Source organism: Nelumbo lutea, chromosome 1 (genome assembly GCF_056320005.1).
Source record: "Nelumbo lutea isolate HS-2025 chromosome 1, American lotus-T2T, whole genome shotgun sequence".
Taxonomy (NCBI): Eukaryota; Viridiplantae; Streptophyta; class Magnoliopsida; order Proteales; family Nelumbonaceae; genus Nelumbo; species Nelumbo lutea.
This window is the reverse complement of record NC_142684.1, coordinates 19,175,173-19,200,292: the sequence shown is the minus strand read 5'-3', so window position 1 is coordinate 19,200,292 and position 25,120 is coordinate 19,175,173. Positions and strand designations below refer to the sequence as shown.

Sequence of the window (25,120 nt, the reverse complement as noted above, 5' to 3'; positions counted from 1 at the left end):
ATCAGTGTTTTAAAAGGCGTGGGAGGCCTACCTCCAGGCGAGGCATTCCCAAAATGCCCTGAGGTGTTGACACCTCTGAGGCGTATGCCTTAGGTGCAAGAGGCATACACCTACGCCTCTTGCGCTTCTTTCATGAGGCGTGCTAGAGGTGTAGGCGCTTTTTTCATGAGGTGTGGTAGGGGTGTACGCTTCATGCGCTTCATCCACATCTAATATAAAAGGACAGAAAAAAAAGAAAAAAGAATAAAAAAAGGAAAGGAAAGGAAAAGAAAGGGAAGGGAAAGAAAAATAAAGAGAAGAAAAAAAGAGAAAAGGAAAGAAAAGGAAAGGAAAGGAAAGGGAAGAAAAGATAAAGGGAAAGAAAGTGGTTATGCCCTGCCCCTTTCAACTAATGTTATGCATCTTTATTCTTAATATAAAAGATTTTTATTAAAAATAAAGAAAAAATGAGATCTCCCCTTCCTCTTCATCCTCCTCCTAACCCCCCTCATCTTAAGGAGGCTTATGCCTCCTTGTGTTCAGGAGGCTTACGCCTCACGCCTCTAGGTAGTGGAACGCCTTACATCACGCCTCCACGTTTTAAAACATTAATGAGAATTTATAGTCATTTCATTTTGTTACTTAAGAAGTATTTATTTTTACAAATATTTCTTCAAGGCATTGATTTCTTTCCTTTCTAAGTTTGGCTTTCCCCAAAAGGTTTATATGGGAGAGGGTTGGGGTGGGGTTCTGGTCCCAAGTTCAAGGATTCTTTTTGGAAACCATCTGAAGTAAATGATGTTCATGGCAAACTTTAAAATAGAAGATGAGAATCTAGTACTGTTTCATTTCGCATGTTTTTGATGTGCACTTGGGGGGGGGGGGGGGTATGCCAAACACTTGTTCAACTTTTCACCATGTAATATGTAATTCCATGGTAAAAAGGAAAAAGATCCTACAGTGTTGCATGTTATTGACAATTTATGAATAAAAGTAAATTCAATTCTGTTAAGGAGATGCATCTGAGGCCATCCTGGCAAACTAGAACTGGGTTGTGAGATCTTTTTATTGACTTAATCTTTAGAGGTGGATTTGATCCCCTTACATCATAGGGGACTAAAATTTCAGTTTTGTTGTTTTTTTCCTTGCTAACACAGGTCCTGGTATTAGAACCACTTTAGCCTTTAGGGATGAGGAAGGAAGAGTTTTATTTGCTGTTTCAGGACCCAGAGATGAAGGGGAATCTAGCTAGACTGAAACAATTGCTCTTCTTAAAATCTTTAATTTATTGAAGAGTCTATCTCTTTGATAAATTATCACTTGACTACACTTTAATCATGCAATTAGTTGGATATCTACTATAATAATTTTGTAAGCATAAACTTAATAGTTAGATATCTACTAATAGTAGCCTGACTTTATGCATCACTTGTTTAATCCAAGTTATCTGTCTTTTACTTCTCAATCTCGTTTCTCATTTTCTAATGTTTGGGCTTATTCCATTGATATGGTTAGATCTCAAGGTGTAACTTCTATTTCACTACACATCAGCTTTCTAGCTTTTTACTTGCTTTCTTGTTAGCCCTTTTATAGGGCTCATTATAGAGGGACAAGTATATGTAGGTGTGCTTATGATTTACCTTTAATGGTGGATTTTTAAGGAAGTCAAACATGCCCAAAGCTCTAGTATATCCAATCAGATTGGAGAAAATGATGTATGAATTCTCCCAACACAAGACTTAAAAGTTAGGATTTTTTTTAATATTTTCTGGTGGACAGTAGACTTTAGTTATCACTCAAAGATTTTTTTAAGACTCCCTTAGCCCATAAAGTCAACAACGTGATCCATTCCCTGGTAGTATTTAATTGGCTTCTGCTAGGATGGTTATGTCATTCCTCTATTAGTTCATGCAACATGTTTTTAATCTAGAAACATCATATGTTATATTGTTATCTGTCTGGCTTACTTTGTTCACCAGTTGAGGATATAGTAGCAACTCGAATTTAAACTGCATTTCAGGCATACATGGTATGTCCATACATGTAAGTATAATGTATGAGGTATGAATATTAGGGTTACCTATTCTCTCTTTTTCTTTCATTTCTTTTTTTTTTTATTTTTGCTTTGGTTAGTAGCAACAAGACTTTTTTTTTTTTTTTTTTTACATATGTAAAGTTATAAACATGTATCAGTAAAGAGGATAAGGAATTCAAAAGTAGTTGCATGGCTGCTGTTTTCACTTGTATCTGGTTCTCCAGAGCCTTATTATTTTCTTTTTTGGGCAGCTTTCTCCCTCCCCCTCCCCCTCCCCTCCCTCTTGAGGCATCTCATCCTTTGAAAAGGCCATTACCTATTGTTGGTCCCAACTAGGGTCTTGGGAAGGGTGGACTGGTATATGGACCTAACCTTTGACATTTTTTTTTCTTCCAAAAAGTGGCTTCTCTTAGACTTGAATCCATGTCCTCACACTTCTCAGACTTGAATCTATCTCATCCTTTCTTCTACTCAAGCAGGACTATAAGAGAAGCTATGAAAAAGTGGAAGGGGAGAATTAGCTTGTCACTATGTGATTAGTGCGGAAGTAAAAATATGCTTAGTTGGTAACCTTTAATGGTGAACCCCAGTTCTTTCCCACTTAACTCTTAATTTGAAATGGCATTTGTTTCAAGAATTTAGAAGTTGATACTATGGTCTTATACACCATATTAATATTTCCCTGTGAAAAATGATATAAAATGCAAAACAAAGAAAACACAATTGCGTCCTCAGTTAACTGTATCCAATATTCTTTCACCTCCTGGTTTGGGGCATGAATTTAATAATTCCAATCTTGATCAGTGCCTTTCATTTTTGTTTCAATCATCCAATTGAGTGTTTAGTGAAGACATTCTTAGTATACATCTGGTTCTCACTTTGTTACCATCTTACTGTTTGATTATTATAATGTTAAACTTGTAAATAGTATTGGTTAAACATCTTTTGTACAAACATTTCTTTTGACTTTGTTGCATGCAAGGAAAGCTTTACAACTTTTGCAAGGGTTAGCAAGATTACAAGTCCTAACCTAAGGCCATACTGTTAGAAAACAAGCATTGACCACTTTGGAGTTATCTTCATTCATGGAGCAGAATTCAGATCCATATTAGAGCCCGTCAGCTCCTCATGGTAATTGAAGGCCGTATTAGACAAAGGAAACTAGAGAATCAGTTAAAACTGGACACAAAGCTTCATGAGCTAGAGGTACGAGTGAATCTTGCTCTCATATGCAACCACTGACATGATTAAAAATATCAATAATATCATGCTGGCAACCCATATTCATTTGTTTTTTATAATAGAAAGCTGAATATGTCTTCACTCATCCATGATTGACTTTGTGATGGCTGGAAGGTTATCGCTTGATGATTGAAGTCAAATTTCATTTTATTTTGTCAACCATTATATTTCCTTTGTTGTTCAGTAGATATTTGTGGAGAGAAGTACAAAATGAAGGAAAAGAAAGTTAAATATAAACTCCTAAGAATAATTTGTTCAAGAATAAGGATTTTCTGTTTCAAGGATGTTCAGTAAACACAGTATAGTTCCTTGTAGCCCACCTTAGTGTGATCTCTTAGACTTATTTGGTTTCAAGAATTGATCATTTGTCCGCATGAGCCTACTATTGATTTTTAAAAATCTCTCATTGGCTCTTCAACATTTTGTGATGCTGTATCAAAAGTTAAAGAACTCCAACTGTTGAGAAAAGCTTCTGTAGGTGTATATCTTCAAACGCCACTAAAACCCGCACCTACCGAACCATCAACCATTCAATCTTGATCAATAAGATTCCTGTCTATTTATCAAAAAAAAAAAAAAAAAGATTCGTGTCTCTAGGTTCCAATATGCTGGACAGCTTAGGGATGGTGGTTAGTTCCTCTAGGATTGGGTTTTCTTCCTAAAACCAAGTTATGGAAGATTGATTTTTAGGCTCAGTTTGAAAAGAGTACAAATACAAATTTGTAGAGTGCAAAACCTTATATTTTGTACTATTTTGTATGTATTTGCACTGTTTCCAAGCTGAGCCTTAGGGTTTCAAAGGAAAATTTTCTTTGGATTGTTTGTAGCATCTGCACAACTATATATAGAAAGAGTGGTTATTTGCCTTGGGTTATTACCTTGAGTACATTCAAGGCTATCGGGGTGGTTATTGAGTTAACAGTTATTATTTCTACCAACGTCATTTTTCCTTGGAGATTTTATTATGTTGGATAAAAATACATTTAGCATCGAAAAGATGTTTGGGAGTAAAGAATGTACTATTGATTCCTGCTTACAGGAATCAACAAGGATTCCTCTTAGTGGAGCCCTGGAGGGAGCAATATCTCTTCTCTAATCTTTCAAAAATTTCATTCACGGTTCTTATGTTCTGTTACAAGGGTGTCATTAGCAATGTGGTATACCGTATATCGTGTTGCCTGAGTTGACCCTGACCCAGGTTACTGCTGGGATTGAGTTGGCCCTGGTCCTGGTCAATTAGCGAATCGGACCCTCTGCCACATCATGTTTCCTTGGTCACCCCTATGATATGTTTGACCTAGGGCTGCCATCAATGGTCCGTATCAAAGGTCCCAAGCTGAACTCGTATTATCACACAAGGTCTGACTCTGTATTTTGAGCCATCATTATTAATAGGGGCTGCTTTGGGTCTGCACTCTGAATTCCAATTATGATGATCATGAAGTCAGGCTTGGTTTTCTCAATTAAGACTTAAAACTGATTAGAAGATATCCCCAACATTTTTTTTATCATGGTTTGCAGAAGGGAGAGCAACAAAATTAGCAGTTCATGAATTGCCTAATATTTACAGACTGTATTTTCACACCTACACATTTTGAATTGATGATTTCTTTTCTTATCTCGAGTAAGTGGCGGCCCCGATGCGTTGGATCAGTACAAGCCAGTTCATGAACTGCCTGAATTGCAACAGCCGGTTTCCAGCTGCCAATGAATACAATAGAGCTAGAGAGCAGATGATGTAGATTGTTGGTGGGTGGGAGCCAAGGCGCGTCCTTGGTTGCTTGGACTTGGAGTGACAACAATAGACGACCCGACTCGCCAACGGCCAACCTGTCTGGAAGTGAAGGTGCAAGGGCACGTGAAAGGGTCACCAATTGACATTCGACAACGCACACGCACCGGTGGTGGTGGTGGTGGTGGTGGACTGACTGGGGCTCGTTTGTCAGAAAATGTGGAGGAAGCACAGGGGCAGAGGCATGGAGGCTGGAGCCCCAGCCGTGAAGAACAGTCAATCCCCCCTTAATACTCCCTCGGCTGACGCAACCAACCAGGAGACGACTGGGCGAGACATATAGTACGTTAGAGCTGGAGCTGCTCGAATGTTGTATAACCATGGTTGAAGGTTGATCATTTCATTGATTAAGACAGTTGACCAGACGCCTGCCTAGGCTAGGCTTTGAGGCACATGGCTCTTCCCCAGCTCCAATCAAATAAAATTAATCACGCCATGGATAAAGGGAGCATATCTTTTAGTCTTTACAGAACAACAGTAATATATATAATATAAATAAAGCAGACGACGTCGGGACCAAGTTGGGGAAGAGAGAACAAATGGGCTTTATTATTGAGGAGGAATCTCACATGACATGGTTGCCCCCCCTTATGATACAAATCGGACGGTTAAAAGTGAGCCCTCAAGTGGACTACCACCCCCCCAAATCATCAATTGGTTCGTTCATCTTGGGCTTGTTCTTTCTCTTTGACAGCACCAAAGATGTGGCAAACTGTCAACCACATGTATCGCATGCTTAACAGCAATTTAAAATTAGTGAGATAGGATAAACAAGCATTGATCGTTTCAAATTTCAATCCCATCTGCTCCCAAAACCCATGTCATTCCTGCTTAACTCCCGACACTCTTTCCTTCAAAACCCTATTGGCTAACATATAAATAATATGGGTATTGAGCGCTCCAAGCTTTCCCAACTCGGTTTGGATTGGGGGTTTTTACCAACTTTTGTCAGGCTCGAGTTTGGCTTCATCCAGCTTTTAAAATGTCCTCTCGTTTATTTTAAATATTGGACCTATTAGGCTACCTGGGTCTCAACCCTAAACTTGTTATAAAATGAGAACAATTGTTATAGCTGGACAAATCAACCCAAATTTGAGCTTAGTTCAGACAGGAGCAATTTGGCAAATTAAAACAAACTAGGCTTGGGAACCAGTTAGAGAGCACATTCTTTTTGTTTTGTTTGGTTGGTCTAGGGTCACCCGGAGCACTCGGGATCCGTTTATCCTCGCTTGGCTGTGTATCACTTGCTATGTAACCAATCGTGAATAAACACGTCAGTGGTCTATACCCATGGAGCTCACATGCCAGCATACAGAATACTGGCGTGTTCATTTGTAATTGGTTAGTGGCAAGTGATACACAGCTAAACAAGCAGCAGTCTCGGGCTCCATCCGGAGGAAATGGCACCTGTTACCAAGTGGGCACATCATATTATGCTACAAGTAGATGGTAGGCAAATGACTTATAAACCTACATTATAAATTTATAATGCTAGGTTTGCATGTTGGGATCCGCCTTTCTGACCTCAAGAAAACAAAACAATCACCCTCCATCAGTCTATCCTTTACAATATTTTATTATTTCAGTGTATTATTTCTTTAATCTATTGTTAAGATTGAATTAAATTTAGGCAATGTACAATGAATGTATAAAGTTGGTTGTGGCTGTAACAAAAAATGCAGAGGCCATGGCAATTTTCTGTGTGCATTTGGATCCTAATTCCTTAATTCAATAGCTTAGATGTGGCTGATGATATCTCCTCCATTGAATTAGATTTACATCTACCCTTTTTGTTAAAGCCTTAAAGCAACACCCAATCCGAGTCTGAAAGATGGATTTGTTACTCCTTGAGTTCAAGGAACAATAGCTTAGTCCAATTGAATACTAAATTGCTCAAGCATTAGTCCAATAGGAGAATTTCGAAGCGGCAGGCGGCAGGTATGCTTTTACTAGCTGAAAGGCGAATCAAAGGAATTGCCCGATTTTGAACCAGTGCCAATAGTGCGACATTAATGGATTTTCATGGTTGTTTCGTCTGACAGAACAGAACTACTGTCAAAATCCAACAGGGTACCATGCAACTTCTGCTAAATGCCAATGGAAGGAGACCTCCTTTACATGGATTATGGTGAGCCCCCCCAACAAAACCAGATCCACCAATTTCTCTACCATGTCCTTCCTCGGCAGAAGCTCATTGATCAACTCTATTCCAGATCCATCGATAACAATGTGATCGGTTGCCATCCAAGACAATGTCCGGTCACCAACCACCCATTTACAGAAGCTCTCATTCCCTTCCATTTGCCTTGGCTCGAGCAGGCCAATTAATTGCTGTAGTTAATGTTGGGTAAACTCAAAAGAACACTGGATCACTGGGTGGGACCATCTGCTGCAGACCATATTTGGTCGTTCCCTTCGTTGTCGATTATCATCATCATCCGTGTCTGAATTTGCTTCTCCCTGTCTTTTCCATCGCCCTGCAACTGAATTTGTCCTCTTAGCGCCACTCGGTCTGTCCACTTTAAATTCCTTGCCAACTTCATTTCGTTGCCCAAATGAGCTCAATCACCGATTCAAGAAATATGCCTCACTTTTCGATGTCAGCTATCTAGTTCAAGCAACGCTGAGGAACCCAAGATCAAAATCGAACCTTGCAAAAGCATAGAGAGGCTCCTGCATGGTTTTAGATTTCTCAGCCTTTTATTTGAAATTGGGATTACCATATCCACCCAACTCTTTCAGGTAAGGGGAAGAAACGAAGCAAAAGGAGTATGATGACGCAACAAAGCAAAAATGGTCCTGTACCGAAGTCAGAACTTTTCTTACCTCATCTGCTTCCTAGAGGGCAGAGAAGAGAGCAACTGGATTTTGAATCTATCACCACCCTCTACCCGGTAACCCACAAACATGCACCCAGTTGCATCTGCTATAGTGCTACTATTCATAGACAAGGACTCCTCTGCGGCCTGCGCCCCACCCCACCTCCCAAAAAATAAAAAAGAAAGAAAATCCACGCTTACTTTTCACAAGTTAGTTTGGAGTTTGAACGCGATAGATATGTAAAAGATCTTTCAATTCTTTTGGAGGTTCAAGTTGTTGAAGCAAGAACAGTATTTTCAGAAACAAAGTACAACTACGAAAGCTCTCAATTCCCACCAGAAAAAGACCATTCTTTTCTATTACTAGCGAGAGGAAATGACCCAAGTTTTCTTATCTTTCGGATGTGAAAGCAACAGCCAGTTTAAATCAAACAGTAACAAGGAAAAAAAAGAGAAACAAAAAATCACGACTCTCTGTTTCTGCTGTATCCGGAGAAAATCAAGTTGAGATTGGAATCTCTGATACTGTTACTCAAATGGGAATTAGATGGAAGCTCTTATCAGAATAACCATTTCTCTCATTAGTTTCCTCTCCTCAGAGTCTACTGATCCAAAAAGATAAAGCTCGTAACCATCAAAGTCTTAACAGTAGCAGGACAAAGAAAAGATAACAGGTCTTAACAGTAGCAGGACAAAGCGAACCAACAAAAGACTAACAAAGTAGAGCTCGAAGAGCCCACCCAAACAGGAAAACGGAAATATAAAATAAACATCATGCAAGCGAACCGGGGACAGAAAAACCTGAATCCGCACAACAGAATTCTTCTTCCCACGGCATTGCCATTGGTTTAAGTGAACCCAAATTCTACTCCTTCCTTGTTTCGTATTCATTCTGCAGCTTCTTCACTCCTCTATAGAAGATATAAAGTCCTGATAAAAAAAACAACAATTGAAGGAGCATAGAATTCATGGGGAAATGAGAATAATGGACAAGTAGACAAATAAGCAAGAATTTGAAAAAAAAAAAGAGTATTGGGAGTGTTACCTTGTGGAGGGAGAGTTTTGGGTGGTGTTCACTCAATGGCGAGAAGCAGAGGACGGCTTGTTGGAAATGCCATCTTGCTCCTCTTCACCTTGAATTCGTGCTGGAATGCGGAACCCAGAGAATCCTCCCGAGGCAAATCCGATACCAGAGATGGATGATGAATGGATTGCAGCTGTATTATGGTGATCCGCGGCAGCAACCTGTGGATCTGTCCAAGCACGAACTGAAGGTGAGTTACTGGACTGAAGGGGTCCCCTCTGAGAAAATAATGGATTTTGGCCGAACAACGATTGCAGCGGCGCTGGCGAGTGGAAGACAAATCCTCCAACACCACTTCCTCCTCCACTGCTCGTTTCATTATCGGCATTCCATGCTATCATTCTCTGAAACCGGCCCATCTCTGGCGGTGGCTGCTGCTCCGACCAATTGCTGGAGGTGGCATCAAACGCCAGGGGAGCCGATACAGAGAAAAGGGCTTGCTCAGGTGAAGGAGAAGGAGCAGGATGTTGATGTGTCTGTTGATGGTGGAGAAGCATCGGATCTTGGAAGGACTGAAGCGAGAGACGAAGGTCTTGGGTCTGATTACTGGTTCGGGACAGCAGGTCAGGTGGATAGTTCTGGAAATGAATGGAAGACGACGATGGAGCAGCCGCGGCCGCAGCAGCCATGGGGAAGAAGGACTTGATGGTATCGGCAATGGCATCCGAGTCCATAGACGGTGGAAGGAAGCTTGAGCTCTGACTGGGATTACTGCTAAGCTGCTGCTGAAAAGCAAATCCAGAAGGTGCCTGCTCGTTCGCCATTGGCCTTTTACTCGAACCAAGACCGAGATTGTCGGCCTGATGACGGAGACGAAGTCTGTTTTCATCGTCTTCGTTGTTCTGTTCAACCGGTTTGGTGGTAGTAGTATTGGTATTAGTAGCGGTGGGGTGCCAGGGCGGGAGTTCGGCGAGTTCGTCGATGGCAGCTTTGGCCTTGTTGATGAGCCAATCGACAGCTTTGCTGGGTCGGTCGTAGCCCAGGCGGTCCTGAACATCGTAAAACTGGATTGCAGTATGAGCAGACAATCGAACCCTGCGGTCCCGAGGACCCTTGGCAGTACAGACCTTGCTGTGGCGGTCTTTCCTTCCAGTGGAACGGACAATGTGGCCTCCTTGGACTTCTACGATCTCCCCTCCTCCGGCACTCCTCAGACCCAATCTGGATGATTGTTGATTGTGGTGATTCTCTCCCATTCTCTCTCCGAATCCGGCATATTCGATGCCCCTAGCAGAAGATGGAGGAGAGGAGGAAGGGAAGAAAGATCGCTTCTTGGGAGGTTGTGATTGGTGGTCGATTTGGGTATCTATTGCCTCCCCATCCAATCTTCCGAAGAGCTGTTGATGATGATGATAGCCATGAAACCCTTGCTGTTGTGGCGGTAGTGGCGGCGGGGGTTGTGGTCGTTGGTGCTCTTCTTCTGACTGATCTTGGTCTTCCTCCTCTTCCTCTTCGACGTCGTCGTCGTCGTCTTCTTCCAGCCTTGTTTTTAGAGCTTGGTGGAGATGTCTCCGAATGTGAAGCTGCTGATTCCTCTGAGGATCCAGACTCAGACTCTTTTTGTTCTCGTCTTCCAGCTTTTGATTTCTTGCACTTTTTGTTACTGGGTTTTGCACTTGCTTTGCATCCTCTCCCAGCTCTCTTGTTGTTCGTGTTGCTCGTTGTTCTGCTTCTTCTGCAGCTGCCACCACTCTGAAACTTGATACCGCTGCCTCTCCCAAAAGGCCTTGCCATTCAACCCTCCAAATTCCATAACCCAACACCACAAAAATCCCCACCAAACGCAAAACACAAACAAACCCAGAAAGGTAAACAACACTATTACCTTTTCTCACTGTCCCTCTCTGTCTCACACACACACTCTCTCTCTCTCTCTCTGTCTGTCTATTTATCTCTCTAACCCATCTCTTTCTTTCTTCCTCTGGAAAGAATGGTAGAACAGACAAATCCTTGATGGGTCTATCTCTCTCCTCCCACTCTGTAGAAGGTTTGTGTACCCACCAAACTCTGCAAAAGGAAAAACAAAGAAAAAAGAGAGACAGAGAAAGAAAAAAGAAAAGAAAAGAAGCAAAAACCTGCAGAACCTCTAGTACTTAGTCACTTGAACAAGCTGAAAACAGAAGCACTAAATAATCCGACACTCCAAAGGGGATTCAGGAAGACCCCTGCAATGGGTCGTCTTCTCCTCCTCCATATCCTGGGAAGAGAGGGGATAAGAGCGAAGTGGGGAAAGAGGTTGAACGTTGTAAGAAGAGGTTGAAGAGAAGCGCTGAACCGTAAATAAAGGGGAATTCTTTTCTGGGCCTATGGGAGCCGTTGATTCCACTGATGAGGGTGGCAGTCTTGGGTCAGAAAGTAGATTAAAGATCTTTGTGATAGCACTGATGTCAGCTGCTGCTGCTGTTGCTGCCCACACACACAGACACACAGTCACTAATCACTCCTCAGCCCTCTCAGCCTCTCCTCTCGCCCCACCCTCCTCCATGACCATGACCTTGACCATGATCCACCCCTTCTCCAAACACCAAACTCCAAACCCAACTCATCCCAACTCGGCCTGCTTCTTCCCCCATAAATACTTCTCTCTCTCTCCCTCCTCTGTGCGTGTAGCCAATAAGCCAACTTTTTTTCTCTCTCTCTTTATAATTTTTTTAATGAATTACTACAACAGCTTAGAAGTTAGAACCGTTGGCTGTGACTTAACCATTATGCCTGCCCGCTAGATACCTCAATTCGCCAGCCACCCAGTAGCCCCAATTGAAAGTGACCTCATTTCAGCTTTTTGGGTTTTCCCTCCTTTCTTTTATTTGCTTTGCTATAAAGCAAACGAGCCAAGTAGCCAACGACATCATCTCTCTTTCCCATTTACCCTCCTACCGCTACAGTCTTTCACAACCCAACCTGTTTTTCTTAGATTACTGCACCTGCACACTGTACAATTTCTTTTTTATTACTCCCTTCTACAGTCTCTTTTCTCTGGTGTGGTTTCTTGATGAGAGAGAGAGGGGGAAATAGAGATTCTGGTTAATCAAACCAGATGAGTTGTGAACACCTGTGATCATGTCTGTTATGTCATTTTCGTAAATTTCTCAATTTTTTTCACCCACAAGGGCATTTCCCTGTTCTGCGAGAAAGGTGTCGCTATGTGGTATCCCACTAGTTGATTAGTAATTGTATAGGAAAGCGACACAACGCCCTCTCTAGAGTACAACCCAAATGACCAGACTACCCTCCATGCCGTCCTATCTTCATGGTCTTCCCCGCTTCCTCTTCCTTGTTTAATTCACTTGCTGGTTGATTGATTAGTTATTGACTATTGTTCGTCGTAGAAAACAACTTCTAGTCGTTTGGAACAAAAGAGTAGGTTAATTTGATTAGCTTTTACTAGTTGATCTAAGTACTTTTTAGCCTTTTTTGCATCGCTTAATAATCTGCTGATTTTTCATTTATTAATTTGACTTGGTAATGAATACATAAACAATCTCACAAGAACAGATTTTGCTTTTCTGATTTTTTTTCCCCTTTGATTATCCCTTGTGGGCTTCTGACAAAAAGGAGAGTCTTTTGTGTGAATGTGCGTACCGTCGCTTTCCATTATTCGCCGCCCACCCATCTTTTTTCTTCTCCTCAGAGAGAGAGAGAGAGAGAGAGAGAGAGGAAATAGCAGCTGCAGAGAGGCTCTACCACAAGTTCAGTATTTGGATACTGCGCCATTCTATTGTCTCACCACCCTCCTCTTTTACAGTTGGTTTGGTTTATTACGGATTTGTTAATTACATATATTTTTTACATACCCATCTCTCCTCAATCTCTCCCTACCATTTTTATTTACCTCGACGGACTAAAAAACCCCTATAAAGAGTCAAAGACCCTAGATAGAATATCACATTGCCCGGTACATACGGCAGTATAATTGACACGTAAGAAATGATTACACGTGGCAACATGGTCCCACCATTCTAGGGAAAAGATGGGTCGGGGCATGTGGGTGTGGGGAGTGAAGCCCACCCGGATATGATTGGCATCACGTTTGTTGGACTGGTCTGCCTCACCCCCTCAGTCAGTCTGGACTGTCTGGACTCTGAACGGGGGGAGAAAGATTAAAAAGAAGAAAAGGTGGGAGAGCTTTTGTTGGGGGATGTTGCCTTGCCGTTGCCGTGTTGTTGGGCAGTGGGCATTAGCTTTAGAACATTTCCTGGTTAGTTTTTTGGACGTTCCTCTTAAAATATTATCATCTCTTGCAATGTCTGTGGCTTTTGTTTGGACTAATTCTGATTAGTTTATTCTAATGTTTTCAGTGGCTCCAAAATCTAAATATTTATACCCATTTCTTTATGAGGCTCCATTGACTCATTCCATTATTTTCTGATGAAATGAATCTTGATTCACAGGTGTTTGGGAGTTGGATTCTAGCCTACTAGGCAGCCTACAAGAGGCCATGGTTGTTGATGTTGGTTGAATCCAAATTGCTTTTAATTGTTTTCTTTCATTGTTTGGGACCCAAACTACAAGGATTTTTGTTCTTTTTTTTTTTTTTTTTTAAATCAAGTAACAGAATCCCCCTTTAGCTCATAGTTTAAAAACTGATTACTTATCTTTTCTTTCTTCTTTTGGTAAATAATCATTTTAAATCGCACAGTCCCTTGAGCTCATGGTTGAAAAAAAAATTGATTGTTCATCTTTCCTTCTTCTTTTGGCAATTAACTATTTACCTGCCTCACACGCACCTCTGGATTCGGATCTATTGGTGAATGATTTAGGATGTCACGAGCATCTAGGGATGCACACTGGCCTGCTGTCTCCACTGCATTTGGTTTAAGCTTGGGTACAAGGTTGAAATTTGATGTATAAATGGGCCGAGCTTGTGTTTGATATTCCCATCTTTTAAGGCTACACTCAGGGGAATAGCTGACTCGATTACTAGCTAGACAGTAGAGACAGAGACAGAGAGAGAGAGAGAAAGAGAGAGGGAGGTAAAGGTTATTATAGCTCGATTCAAACTTCAAAGTGGTGGCTTTTGGCTTACCTTGGCCCAGCCCATGAGCATGAGAACCCTAATACATTTGTTGGAAAGGACATTTGACACATAAATGAATTATCTCCTCTGTTGCTTTCTGACTACTTAATTTTGATATTGTTGGCGAAGAGTAGTGCTAGAATTGTTAGTCCCCCAAAACATGGCTTGAGATATATCATAGCTATAGATTCAAAAACGTTTTGGGTGGCTAGAATTCTAGTGAGTAGTGACTGGTTATGAGTTGCTCAAAAGAATTGCCTTATGGACATTTTTAATCTCCATTGAGAAAGAGAAAGATGAAAATAAAAAAACTTAGAGAGTTTGAGTTAAGGAATTTTAATATAAATTGTCCTAATCAAAATTAAAAAAGAAGAAAAATAAAATTATGGAGGTATTAATCGATTTTTAAACCATTGATACGTCAAATACAAGGATTTAGGAGGTATTAATCATTAATACTTTAGGCTATCTCTGGTTCAATTTTAAGGAAGAGAAATCTAGCGCAGCAAAGCTCTACCCCGGAAGCCCATAGCACAGATGAAGCCTAAATCCCAAGGAATCCCAGAAACAAATTCAAAAAAAAAACTAAATGGCCCAGATTTTCTAGCCAATTCACTGCTTGGTTGCCTTCTCTCCACGTATGAGAATAAGCCACGTGTAATGATCTGCTTTCTCTGATGCTTCTGCAATCCTGATCAGGAACATCTCCAAGGTGGGGGGTTACTGTTGTGGATAAAGTCAATTACAATCTTCGAGTCACCTTCAATCCAAATGCTGTTGAAACCACTTGTGCTGCAATCTTATGCGCCTCCATACCTCAAATCATGGTTGAGAGGAGAAAATCCCAGAAGACACATTTCGCTTTATAAGGTTTTATCATGTCCTCATACTTGAAAGCAAATCCCTCTTCAAAATGACTAATTGTGACTTTTGGGGGATTAAAGTAGATGCTAGTGCTTATTGATTGCCATGTTTTGGACCTAAAAATGAACCAGCCTAGTCTAATAGATTTACTCTCAAATCATTAATCATTAAACCTCTATCCTTTTTGACTGTATTTACTTTTGGCAGTCAAAAGAAGTCCTTAGGAAGGTAGCTAGATAAAGAATTGCTTAGGAATTCTTGTGAAGATGTGATGGTTAAATTAAATTAAATTTGATTTTGTAGTTCATTGGGTTTTATGGGGAGGTTAGATTTATTTTTCTATCAAGTTATTTGACTTTAAGTCTTTTCTTAATATTTATACTGATTAATTATTTTTAATCTTCCACTCAATCTTTCAGAGTTAATTAATTGCACCAAGTCACTATGCTTGGTGCAGAAGTTGGTTTTCTATGAAAGCACATTACAATATAATTAATCCCAATAAACTTATCTTCTTGCCTATTGCTACACCTTTAGGTGCCCACATGCATAAATGCATTGTTTTGATGGTTTCACCAAATCGATGTGCAAATTCAACTCATAAATCCTCGAGGATGTGATAAGTACATGGCATAATGAAACTTGGACACATTTCTGCAAGTTTCAGGATTACATTGTTTCTGTAAAATTCCATGATAGAGAGGAATTTAGTAGTTTGTGGAATTGAGAACTTCAATTCTAAAATTACGAGGGATTTTAGAATTTCTAAATAGGGGATTCATTTAACGTGCCGTTTGGTTTGTAGGAATAGGGGTTTAGAATTAGAATCGGAATGGACTATTCTAATTCCAACTGTTTGATTGGGTGGAATCATAATTCTATTCTCATTCCTGCTAGAATGACATTCTCCCATTTGAGAGAATGACCATTCCCTGCCCCTCTTTGGGAACGAAATTACATTCTTGCTGATTTCAATTTCTATTCTCATTCATGTGTCAATCAAACAGACTATGGGAATAGACTATTCCGGTTCTGATTTTGAAAGATTTCAATTTCGATTCGGATTCCAATTCTAACTGTAAATCAAACAGACCCTAATTTCAATTTCGATTCCAATTTCCAATTCCAAATGTGAACCAAACAGACCCTAAGTTCGGATTAATCAGAAAACAGCTCGAAGGAAATTATATCTATATAATGGGACTCAAATCTGATCAAAATATCAATAAGTTATTCTCCATTTATCATTTTTATTGATCTAATGCACTGATGTGTAGTGGTGCGATCAGGCCAGTTTGAGGTCAACCCTAACCCTAACCAAGCCTGATCATGATCAATCATTGATCAGATAGGGTTTCAGTTGAAACCTTACCTACCCATTTTCAAATACTTGTGCACAAATAACATGTACATTACATAATCTTTTGGGTCAGGAAAGGATGTTGAGAAGAGTGACTTCAGGTGGAATTAGACCTAGGGCTAGGCCCAGGCTGACCTAAAATTATAAGACCAAATTGCCCTCCTGAGAGTGTAGAGTGGATCAATGTTTGAGTATTCACTCGGTATCCTTTTTGTTCCAAATTTGATCGTTTTATAGTTAGACCCAATTAATATGGATCCAATCCAATCCGATCCAATAGTTATTTATAGTTTAATGTTTATAAAATGGTATTCAATCAATGTCCCAATCTGATCCAATCAGTATCGGCGGATGATATAATATCTGATTCGAAAGTTGAAACCCATTTGATCCAGTCAGGTTGCAGCCATGAACCATCCTATATATATATATTCCTAGCTAGCACTCAAAAAATCATTAATAAGCTGGAATAGAAGGAGGAACATAGGTTAATTATGGTTTTCAGGAATTAAGACCCATTGAACTTTTGTTATTTAATAACATGGCAGGAGGAGTACCTTAGCAGGAGAAAAAGGTAAAGAAAATTCTGGAGGAAGATGGTGCTGCATCTTGACATTTTCACCAGTTTAGAATGAACAAAACAGTGTCTCATTTATTCTTGACACCTCATTCATTTAAAGCCTATATATAAGCTTTTATAGCACAACACGATGAGCTACTGTATGGCTATCAAACTCTGCTGCTTGAGCAGTTGAGGTAATTAATGGTCCCAAATTCAACAAAATTTTCATATGTTTACAACGTGGCAACACGTTGTCCAATACCTTTTCTTTCCTGGTAGATCAGAAAGCATCTCATACCCACCCACTCACATGGCCCAAAATATTATATGGTCCGAAGAGTCATTTAAGTGCAAGAGGAGGGGCTTTCTACTTCCAAAAGCTCATATCTCTCTCTCTCTACTTGTTTATCCATGTCCCAAATCCTATTAACTAATGATGTTAATGGGAGAGCCACTCTCCTCCCTAGCTAGCATAATACATGAGTCTGTATGTTTAAGCAATTTTGCTAAGAGAACTTTCTCAAAGAAAGTAATTTATACAAAAAAAAAAAAATCAACTATTTAAGGGGTGTTTGGCAATAAAATTGGTTTGTTTTTCAAAACAAAATCATATAGATTGGTGAACACCCCCTTAACTGTTTTTCAAAATTATTGAGTACTGCTCAAAGGTAAATCACGTCCAATTTATCTAATGTACGTATTTCCTCCTTGATCAATTTTTTTTTTTTTTGAAACCCCTTCTTAATTGCTTAAGACGATCTTTAACTTCCAAGCATTTGCATAGTACGTAGTCGCTTACCAAAAACACATATAGAATGTAGTTTGAATAGAGTTCAAATCAGCCCCCCCCCCCCCCCCCACGAGATTGCCCCCCACAAACTCCTACAACACATCTCCACTGTGTAATGAGAGAATCTCCCGATGATGACATCATCATTAATGGGATTATCATTAAGAGATTTCCCAATATACGGATTTGGTCTTGTTTGAATAAGTTGTTGGTTGATTTAGCCAACGGTATTAGCTAAGGTTCTGTTTGGGAAGAATGCAAATGGAAATTTATAAAATGCATTCTGGTCCATGTAAATGCAAAGTTGGTTTAGTTTTGCATTGATAAATTTGCTTTCTTTCCAAACAATTTTTACTTGTAAGAGGTGCAAAAATGAATCCTGAGACTACAATATACCTTTTCAACATTGATCAACTTTGAGTGCAAAAATTTGCATCCACTTTTGGATGTAAACTTTGCTCCCATTTTGAATGCAAGCATGTCTTAGAATCTGTATTTTCTGTGATTGTTAAGACACAAATAACTCTTTCCAAACACTAGAAAAACTAAACAAGAATGCATATATGCACTAAACCAGCATTTGTACTCTTCCCAAATGGAGCCTAAGGACCATAAAAAGAGCGTTAATTATCCAATGTTGGTTGCAACTGCCCGGATTCTTGGGAAGGACAAACTGGATGTGGACAATTTTTGGCAATTTTTGCACAAAGTGGGTGTTCTAGAACCTACATTTTAAAGGTTGGATCAAGTAAACACACTTGGTGGAATCTGGATCTCTGCTCTTCACAGAGCACTCCTTACACCAATCACATAGCACATTGTAGCGTGCATTGGGAACACCTCCCCATGAATGACAACATACAAGTACAAGAGATGTTACCGATGTGCAGCTACAATGTGCTATATATGAAGTTGATGTGAGGAACAGACCCCATCCAGTTTCCACTCAAAATTGGCTTTACAAGACCATACTTTCATCGTTCATACAATCTTTTACAGCCATACTATGGGAATATCTCCATACTTGTATTTTTTTTCATGGGGAGATATTCCCAATGCATGGCTGCAAGGGGCTGTTAACGGTCTTGTGATCAATGCCCAAGATCTTACCATTGTGTGCACTAGAAAGTGGTCCCTTTGCTAAATCATGAGACTGCTGGTATTTTGGTTGTTGAGCATTGCCCTATAGTTGCTAAAACATTCGCCATTTTTAGGAGAATGCACCCAACAGTTATTCGCTCCTCATGCATTTAAAAACAAACCGATTAATAAATAGCATGAACCATTGTTAGAACATGTTGTACAAGGTCCAATTTCAAGCATTCTTTTCTTTTAGGCTCAGTTTGGAAGGAATATAAGCAAGCTTTTTTTTTTCTTTCTTAAATGGCTAATGATATAACTTTGCATTCATACCAATCAATCTTATATTTTTAAACATATCTCAACCAGTATATATGTATATAGCTCTAAAAAGGGAGTTTATTTATTTATTGGTAAAAGTAAAACTATGGAAAGAGTGATATCTTTATTATGTATAAAATGAACTAAAGGTGTTTGATGAAACTCTTTTGTTGGCTTTTCATCTCATGGAACATCATCCTCGGGCGTCGGACCAATATCTTACGTTTCAATTTGCATCAAACCACCGCCATCACTGGAGCTGCTATCGGTCCCTCTTCTCCTACATTGCACCACTAGTGGTCCTTTAATTACTTTTCAGCTCAGCTTGCATCAAACCATTCATCATTAGTGCCGATATGGGTCACTCTCTTACGTTCTTCTATCTGTTAATTAATTAGTGATGATCTCTTCCTCATCTGTAATGCCACTATCATCCATGCATTATCGAAACATGACCATATATATCAAGTCAGGCAACCGTTGATTTCTGACCAATTGGGGATATATGCATCGATCATAATCAATTCTGTCCATTGACTCCATTCTATTCTATCATTGGACATGCCTGACCCTAACCCATTACCATCCTTGTCTAAATTTGGTGTTCAAACAGCTTCATGAATCAATTCAAATTCGTGCATGTATGAATGAGAGAGAGAGAGACAGAGAGAAAGGAAAGTGAAGGGTACGTGGTAATGGTTGAAGGCATGCAGGCGCTTAGCTCCAACATTCATCTTTTCTCGAAATCAGGGACGTGGGATAACGTACACCAGTATACAACCTTTCTGCTGATCCCATAAAAGGACAGTGGAAGAAGCTGCATGACGTGACGCCCCTCCTAATACTGTTCACGAAAAACGTGAAAATCACTGATGAAGCTCGTGATCCAATATCATTAATAGTACCCACACTGAAAAGCAGCAAACAGAAGGTGTACAGAGCCAGCAGCAGCACCCCCCCATCTCTCATTCTGGCTTGATTTGCTTCAAAATGTAAAGTTTTTTTCCCTTTTTTTTTATATCCTAGGAATAGTGCATCTGTGAGTGAAGACTGAAGAGGCGAGAGAAGAGAAACCTCGTCAATTGATTCAAGTTGCTCGTATAAATGCCATCAACCATGACAAGTGGTTGGCCATATATTATTCTTTTGGTTGTGTTTCTTGTGAAACAATTAAAACAAAGGAAACTGGACAATTGGCTGGGAGAGTCTCCCATCAATCAAATGGGTGGTCTTAGTCTGTCAAGACAACTCTCCACGTGGCAAGAATCACGTCGATTGAGGGTTATGACTTTGCACTTGCAGCAACAAAATGAAATAAAATTTTGACCATTCTCTGGAGCAACCAACAAGCTAATTAATATATATATATATATTTTGTTTGCTTGCCTTAGAAAAATTCTAAGCCGGCCGCCTTTCAGGCTCAGCCATATATATATATATGATCATCGTGATATGGCAACTTAGTATATATGTATACATGGTCGATCGATCGAAGTCTTTTGGCGTCCATTTTTCCATTTGGGTTGATGCTAAAATGTCTGAGAGATGCAATGCCTAGCTGTCCATTTCGAAGTAGCTAGGGAAGAGCTGACAGTATCTTGAGCTGCGCTGTCCGAGTTTTAGCTCTTTCATAGAATCCAATCAATATAATTTATGTGTAATGGCTCATCAAATTAAAACTGTTGTGCGGAAAACCCGATCTTGGTATTGATGCCAAGGTAACAAGAGAGACAAATAAGTAGAAAAGAACAAGCACAAAAAAACAAGGGTTTATGTATAGAGTACAATTTGCTCATCTCATCGCATTCACAGGATCAGAAAATAATCAGAGATAAAAAAAAAAAAAAAAAAAAAAAATCTGATCTGCTAACAAATAACAAAACCAGAAGAATTATATTAAAGATCAACGCAATCACTCATCTTCAACAAGGAGTTGCTACTTTTAATTTCTTTGTCTTCCCAAGAAAAACACTCTCCCAGGCCTCAAATGGTCCCATGCATGGTTCTCAACTACAGGTCCAGCTTAGAAAGCAATAATAATAACCATTCAGGTCAAAACCAAAACAGTAAAACCCTAGCTCATATTTCAACAGCTTTCTCTGTAAATGGGAAAGCAAGCCCAAGCCCAAATACTACTTGGGTTTCTAATTGTTTGAATTAGTCAGTACTGTGCATGACTGCAATGTGTGTGTAAGTGTGTTGTCCATCATGAACACAACTACTAACCTAAGAATAAGATTGTTTAGAGAACCCAGGTGAACCCTAACAAAGATTTGGTCTGGCCATGGGGCCATGGCTTGCTTTTCAATTTTGCCACATCTACGAACCGCGCTTATCATGTGGTTCTCTGCTCATGCAGTCACTATATGACAAGTATTCCTTGAATGCAAAGGCAGACTGGTTTCGTCTTGTTCCTCCTAGTACAAGTGGCACACCCACGTAAACTGCAGCCGGACCAATCCTTGTTTGGGGCAGATGGACCACAGAATAGATTAATCATAAATTCAATCTCAATACGTGGAATGAAAGCTACCATGCATTGTCTCTCTCAATCGAATTTGATCGTATTTTATACCAGAGGAGACTAGATGGGCCACCGATGTGGAACGTCTAAATGATAGGCCACTATAACCAGAAATGAATGACGTTGACGTCCAATTTATGCACTTCTATTTACTGAATTACAGAGCTTAGGGTGGGGCGGAGAGTCTGCATTTCTTCATATATAGTCTTCAAATTGAAGCTGTGTATAACTAGGTGGATAGTAACCCATTTGGGTCATCCCTTTTCCAATCCAACCCAACACTCTATCTTTTATATCTTTTGAGTTTTGAGGCAACCCTGGCCTCTATAAGCTGCCCCCGGCCTTTGGATTAATATAAACTGGATATTTACGTAATAACCCTAGCTGCCTATTCCCACAGTGGGAAATGTTCATGGATTAGATCAAGGTCATCTTTTATCTCAGCCCATTAGGGTTAATTTTTCAAGAGTAGAGAGAGAGAGAGAGTCATGGAGACTATTTAGTGGTCATCCCCCTCTCAAGCTACATCGGCACCATGTGTAATGGAAGAGCATGACTAAGAAGAAGTATCCTATACGGACAAGGAAACAAACTCCGCCAAGGAAGAGGAAATCTCCCAAAGACCTCGATGGACACCCTTATCTCGACAACCCCGTAAGTGTTATCCATCTAGGACACAGACACCCAACTATAAATAGGTATTCCCTAGTTGAGGTAAGGGACCTTTATTGGGATTGCACTCTTTGAGTACCTCTTTGCACTATCTTTTCAGCCCAAAACAGTGTCATTTCAACCTACTCAGCCTGGCCACATCCTTCTCAATCTTAGTGACTTGAGCATTAGAGTACTTACCTAGGGAATAACTCCTTGGGCCTCTAACCTTTCTCCTGATTGTAGATCTCAGTGCATGGTTTCATCCTTCCACCTTGACCTCATCCAGTTTAATGGTGAGCATTATTCGATTAAAACCAAATTACCGAACCAAAATTTTCAGTTTTGGTTTTTCTGGTTTGGTTTTTTTAATTTTTGGGTAATTCGGTTCGGTTAATTCGATTTTTAGAAATTACAGTTTTCGGTTTTGATTTTCAAATTTAGAAATTCAGTTAACCAAAAAAACTGAATTAATTAAAATTCATTATATAATATATAATATACAATATATAATATGTTATATATTTATATATTAATATATTATATATAATGTATTATAATGAGATTAAATTGCATAATATATGTTATAAATATATATATATATATATATATATATATATATATATATATATATATATATTAATTAAATTCTATTTTTAACCAAAACCGAACCAAAATTTTCAGTTCGGCTATTTTGGCTTTATTGTAATTTGGTTTCAATTTTGGTTTTCATTTTTTATTTCGGTTTTAAAAATTTCAATTTATTCAGTTCGATTTTTAATTGAACAAACCAAATGCTCACCCCTAATCCAATTTACAGAACTATCTAATTGTGTCATCGATTCAAAATACCTCGGATCGAACAACATTAAATACCTATACTTTCTTTCCATATATAACCAATCAGAGATATTGATCTTGTAGGGGACCCTCCTGATAGCCCATGTGCTCAATCTTCAATCTATATGAGATCTGTATCCCATCTTATATTGGCATTTCTCTGACTGATATTACTTGTTCAAATTTTTAATTAAAAATAAAGAACTATTCTATACAGATGGTGGTTTGGGGGGCTGAAATTTATTCATTAATTAGTAGAGAGAGAGAGAGTGAGTGATGAGAGGAACTTGTGGATTCTTTTAGCTCTCACCCATCTTGCCACATGGAAGATTCCTAGTCATTCACTACACTTCATTAAATAACTTGGCTGACAATCCTGTCCCCATTATTTCTACCTTTTTGATAGGTAGAGCCCATATTATTTCTACTTAGATGAAAATGCAAATTTTATTTTAATGTTATCTCTAGTGTTTAACGTTTACACATAGATTTCTATGCAAACCAAAAGCAAAAGCTATAATCCAAATTAAGTTAGATTAGGCTCGACTCATGGACCACTTCTAAATTCATATATTTTACGTTAAGAGTGCAATCCACTCGAGTTTTAAGTGAACAGATCAGGTTTAAATTCGATTAGGCTCGATTTGAGTTCAAATGTCAGGATAAACTTGTTTAATCTTTCATATTTGAATTCAACCAATAAAATATTTGACTCAAAAGCTCATGAGCCTGACTTAATATAAATGCATTTTTTAACTTTCGAGCCAAACTTAAACTCGAACTTGAATACAAGTGAATTTTAGTTGAAACAAGTCAAAACATGATGAAGTTCAGCTCAACTCGGTTGAATTGAACCCCATTTTACACGAATATGATTCTTTCCTATATAAAATTAAACCAAATTAATTGTTCAAGGTTGTTTTTGGTTTGATAAAAAATGAAAAAGCAATAGAAAGTTGAGGGAAATTCATAAAAAAAAAAAAATCACAAAATATGTTAAGAACTTACCCTCAACTTTCTACTCCTCTCTTATATATTTTCTATCAAACCATGAGTAGAATAAAGGCACAGAGGTAGGTTATAATTCTTAATGCGCTATCCCTAGTTGTGCATGTGTCGTTTCTCTTACAAGTATTAATAGAACCCACCTTCCTTATTTCCCATACTGGTACCGACATGAGCCCTGAGATAGACCAATGTCATTTTCTCCTTTCTGACTTAGCATACAAAGGGTTACATATTGAATAGCTAACTACAATAGTTAGGTGGAAACTAGAAGGAGGTTGGTTGCAAATTGGCACCATTAAATAATCATGCACGTGCACATCATGTGCCTCTATCCCCCAGTATATATGTCCAAATATATAATTGTCTAATATAATATAGAGTTTAATTATTATTGAACAATATTTAAAATTGACTAAATTTGACCAAAAACATCATTTGATGGTTGAGCCAAATCAGAATTTAGTTGTCTGTGAGATTGCATTAATCAATATTATCTGTTGACTGCCCATGTGGTATTTATACAAGAAAATTAACAAAATCTGAGTCCCACTTGGAGGATGCATGGATAGCAGCTCGATCACACAGAGATCACTAACCAACTCATCAATAATAAATTAAAAAAGAAAGATAGATGAAAGCTTGTGTGTAACTGACTGAGATGAAGACATAAAGGAAAAAGAAAGAAAGGAGATGGAGAGTGAACGCAGGCTGGCATTCAGCAAGTGGAAATTAAAAGTTGTTGAGGCTCAAGTGTTTTATAAGGTATACAACCCCCTGCAAACTAAGAGCCAAGACACATCCCAGTTGAGCAGAGACATTGACGTTTTAGGCTTTTAGTTGTTGTTAATGCGTGTGCGCACATGTTTGTGTGGTGTATGGGTTGTAAAGGGCCTCCAAATTGAGTTTACTTTTGCTACGATAATGTCACAGCACAGGTAGGGATAGCAACGGGGTGGGTTCAGGGAGGGTTTTGTAAATTTTACATTCTATTCCGTCTTCCTAGATCTTCCAATTCATACCTTCTTTTTGGTTGAATTTTCAATACTCAAATCCTCTCTATACATGAAAACGTAAAACCCTCCCCCCTCTGCATTTGAGGGTGGGGTGGGTCAGGTTGGTGGGTTGGGTCTAGAACCACATCTAATTTTTTAT

The 25,120-nt window shown here is 39.2% G+C and overlaps 1 protein-coding gene and 1 long non-coding RNA gene across 3 annotated transcripts; one reads left to right on the top strand and one right to left on the bottom strand.

Annotated features, from left to right (window-relative positions):
* The first annotated feature begins 2,123 nt into the window (after nucleotides 1–2,123).
* LOC148873823 (uncharacterized) lies at nucleotides 2,124–5,589 on the top strand. The gene is made up of 2 exons (XR_016105882.1): nucleotides 2,124–3,220; nucleotides 4,886–5,589. It is a non-coding gene; the product is annotated as an uncharacterized LOC148873823 (long non-coding RNA).
* Nucleotides 5,590–6,641: 1,052 nt separating this feature from the next.
* Nucleotides 6,642–11,722, bottom strand: LOC148873822 (transcription factor TCP4-like). 2 transcript variants are annotated; one of them, XR_016104825.1, is made up of 3 exons: nucleotides 8,913–11,722; nucleotides 8,669–8,797; nucleotides 6,642–7,721 (listed from the first exon to the last, which is right to left on the bottom strand). XR_016104825.1 is itself a non-coding variant. In XM_088963748.1 (2 exons), the coding sequence occupies exon 1, from the start codon at nucleotides 10,145–10,147 to the stop codon at nucleotides 8,945–8,947; it is 1,203 nt and encodes a 400-aa protein (XP_088819874.1). In that variant the 5' UTR covers nucleotides 10,148–11,722; the 3' UTR covers nucleotides 8,425–8,797; nucleotides 8,913–8,944. The 2 variants fall into 2 exon arrangements, 1 of the variants encoding a protein (XP_088819874.1); XM_088963748.1 differs by lacking the exon at nucleotides 6,642–7,721 and having other exon boundaries at nucleotides 8,425–8,797.
* Nucleotides 11,723–25,120: the final 13,398 nt, after the last annotated feature.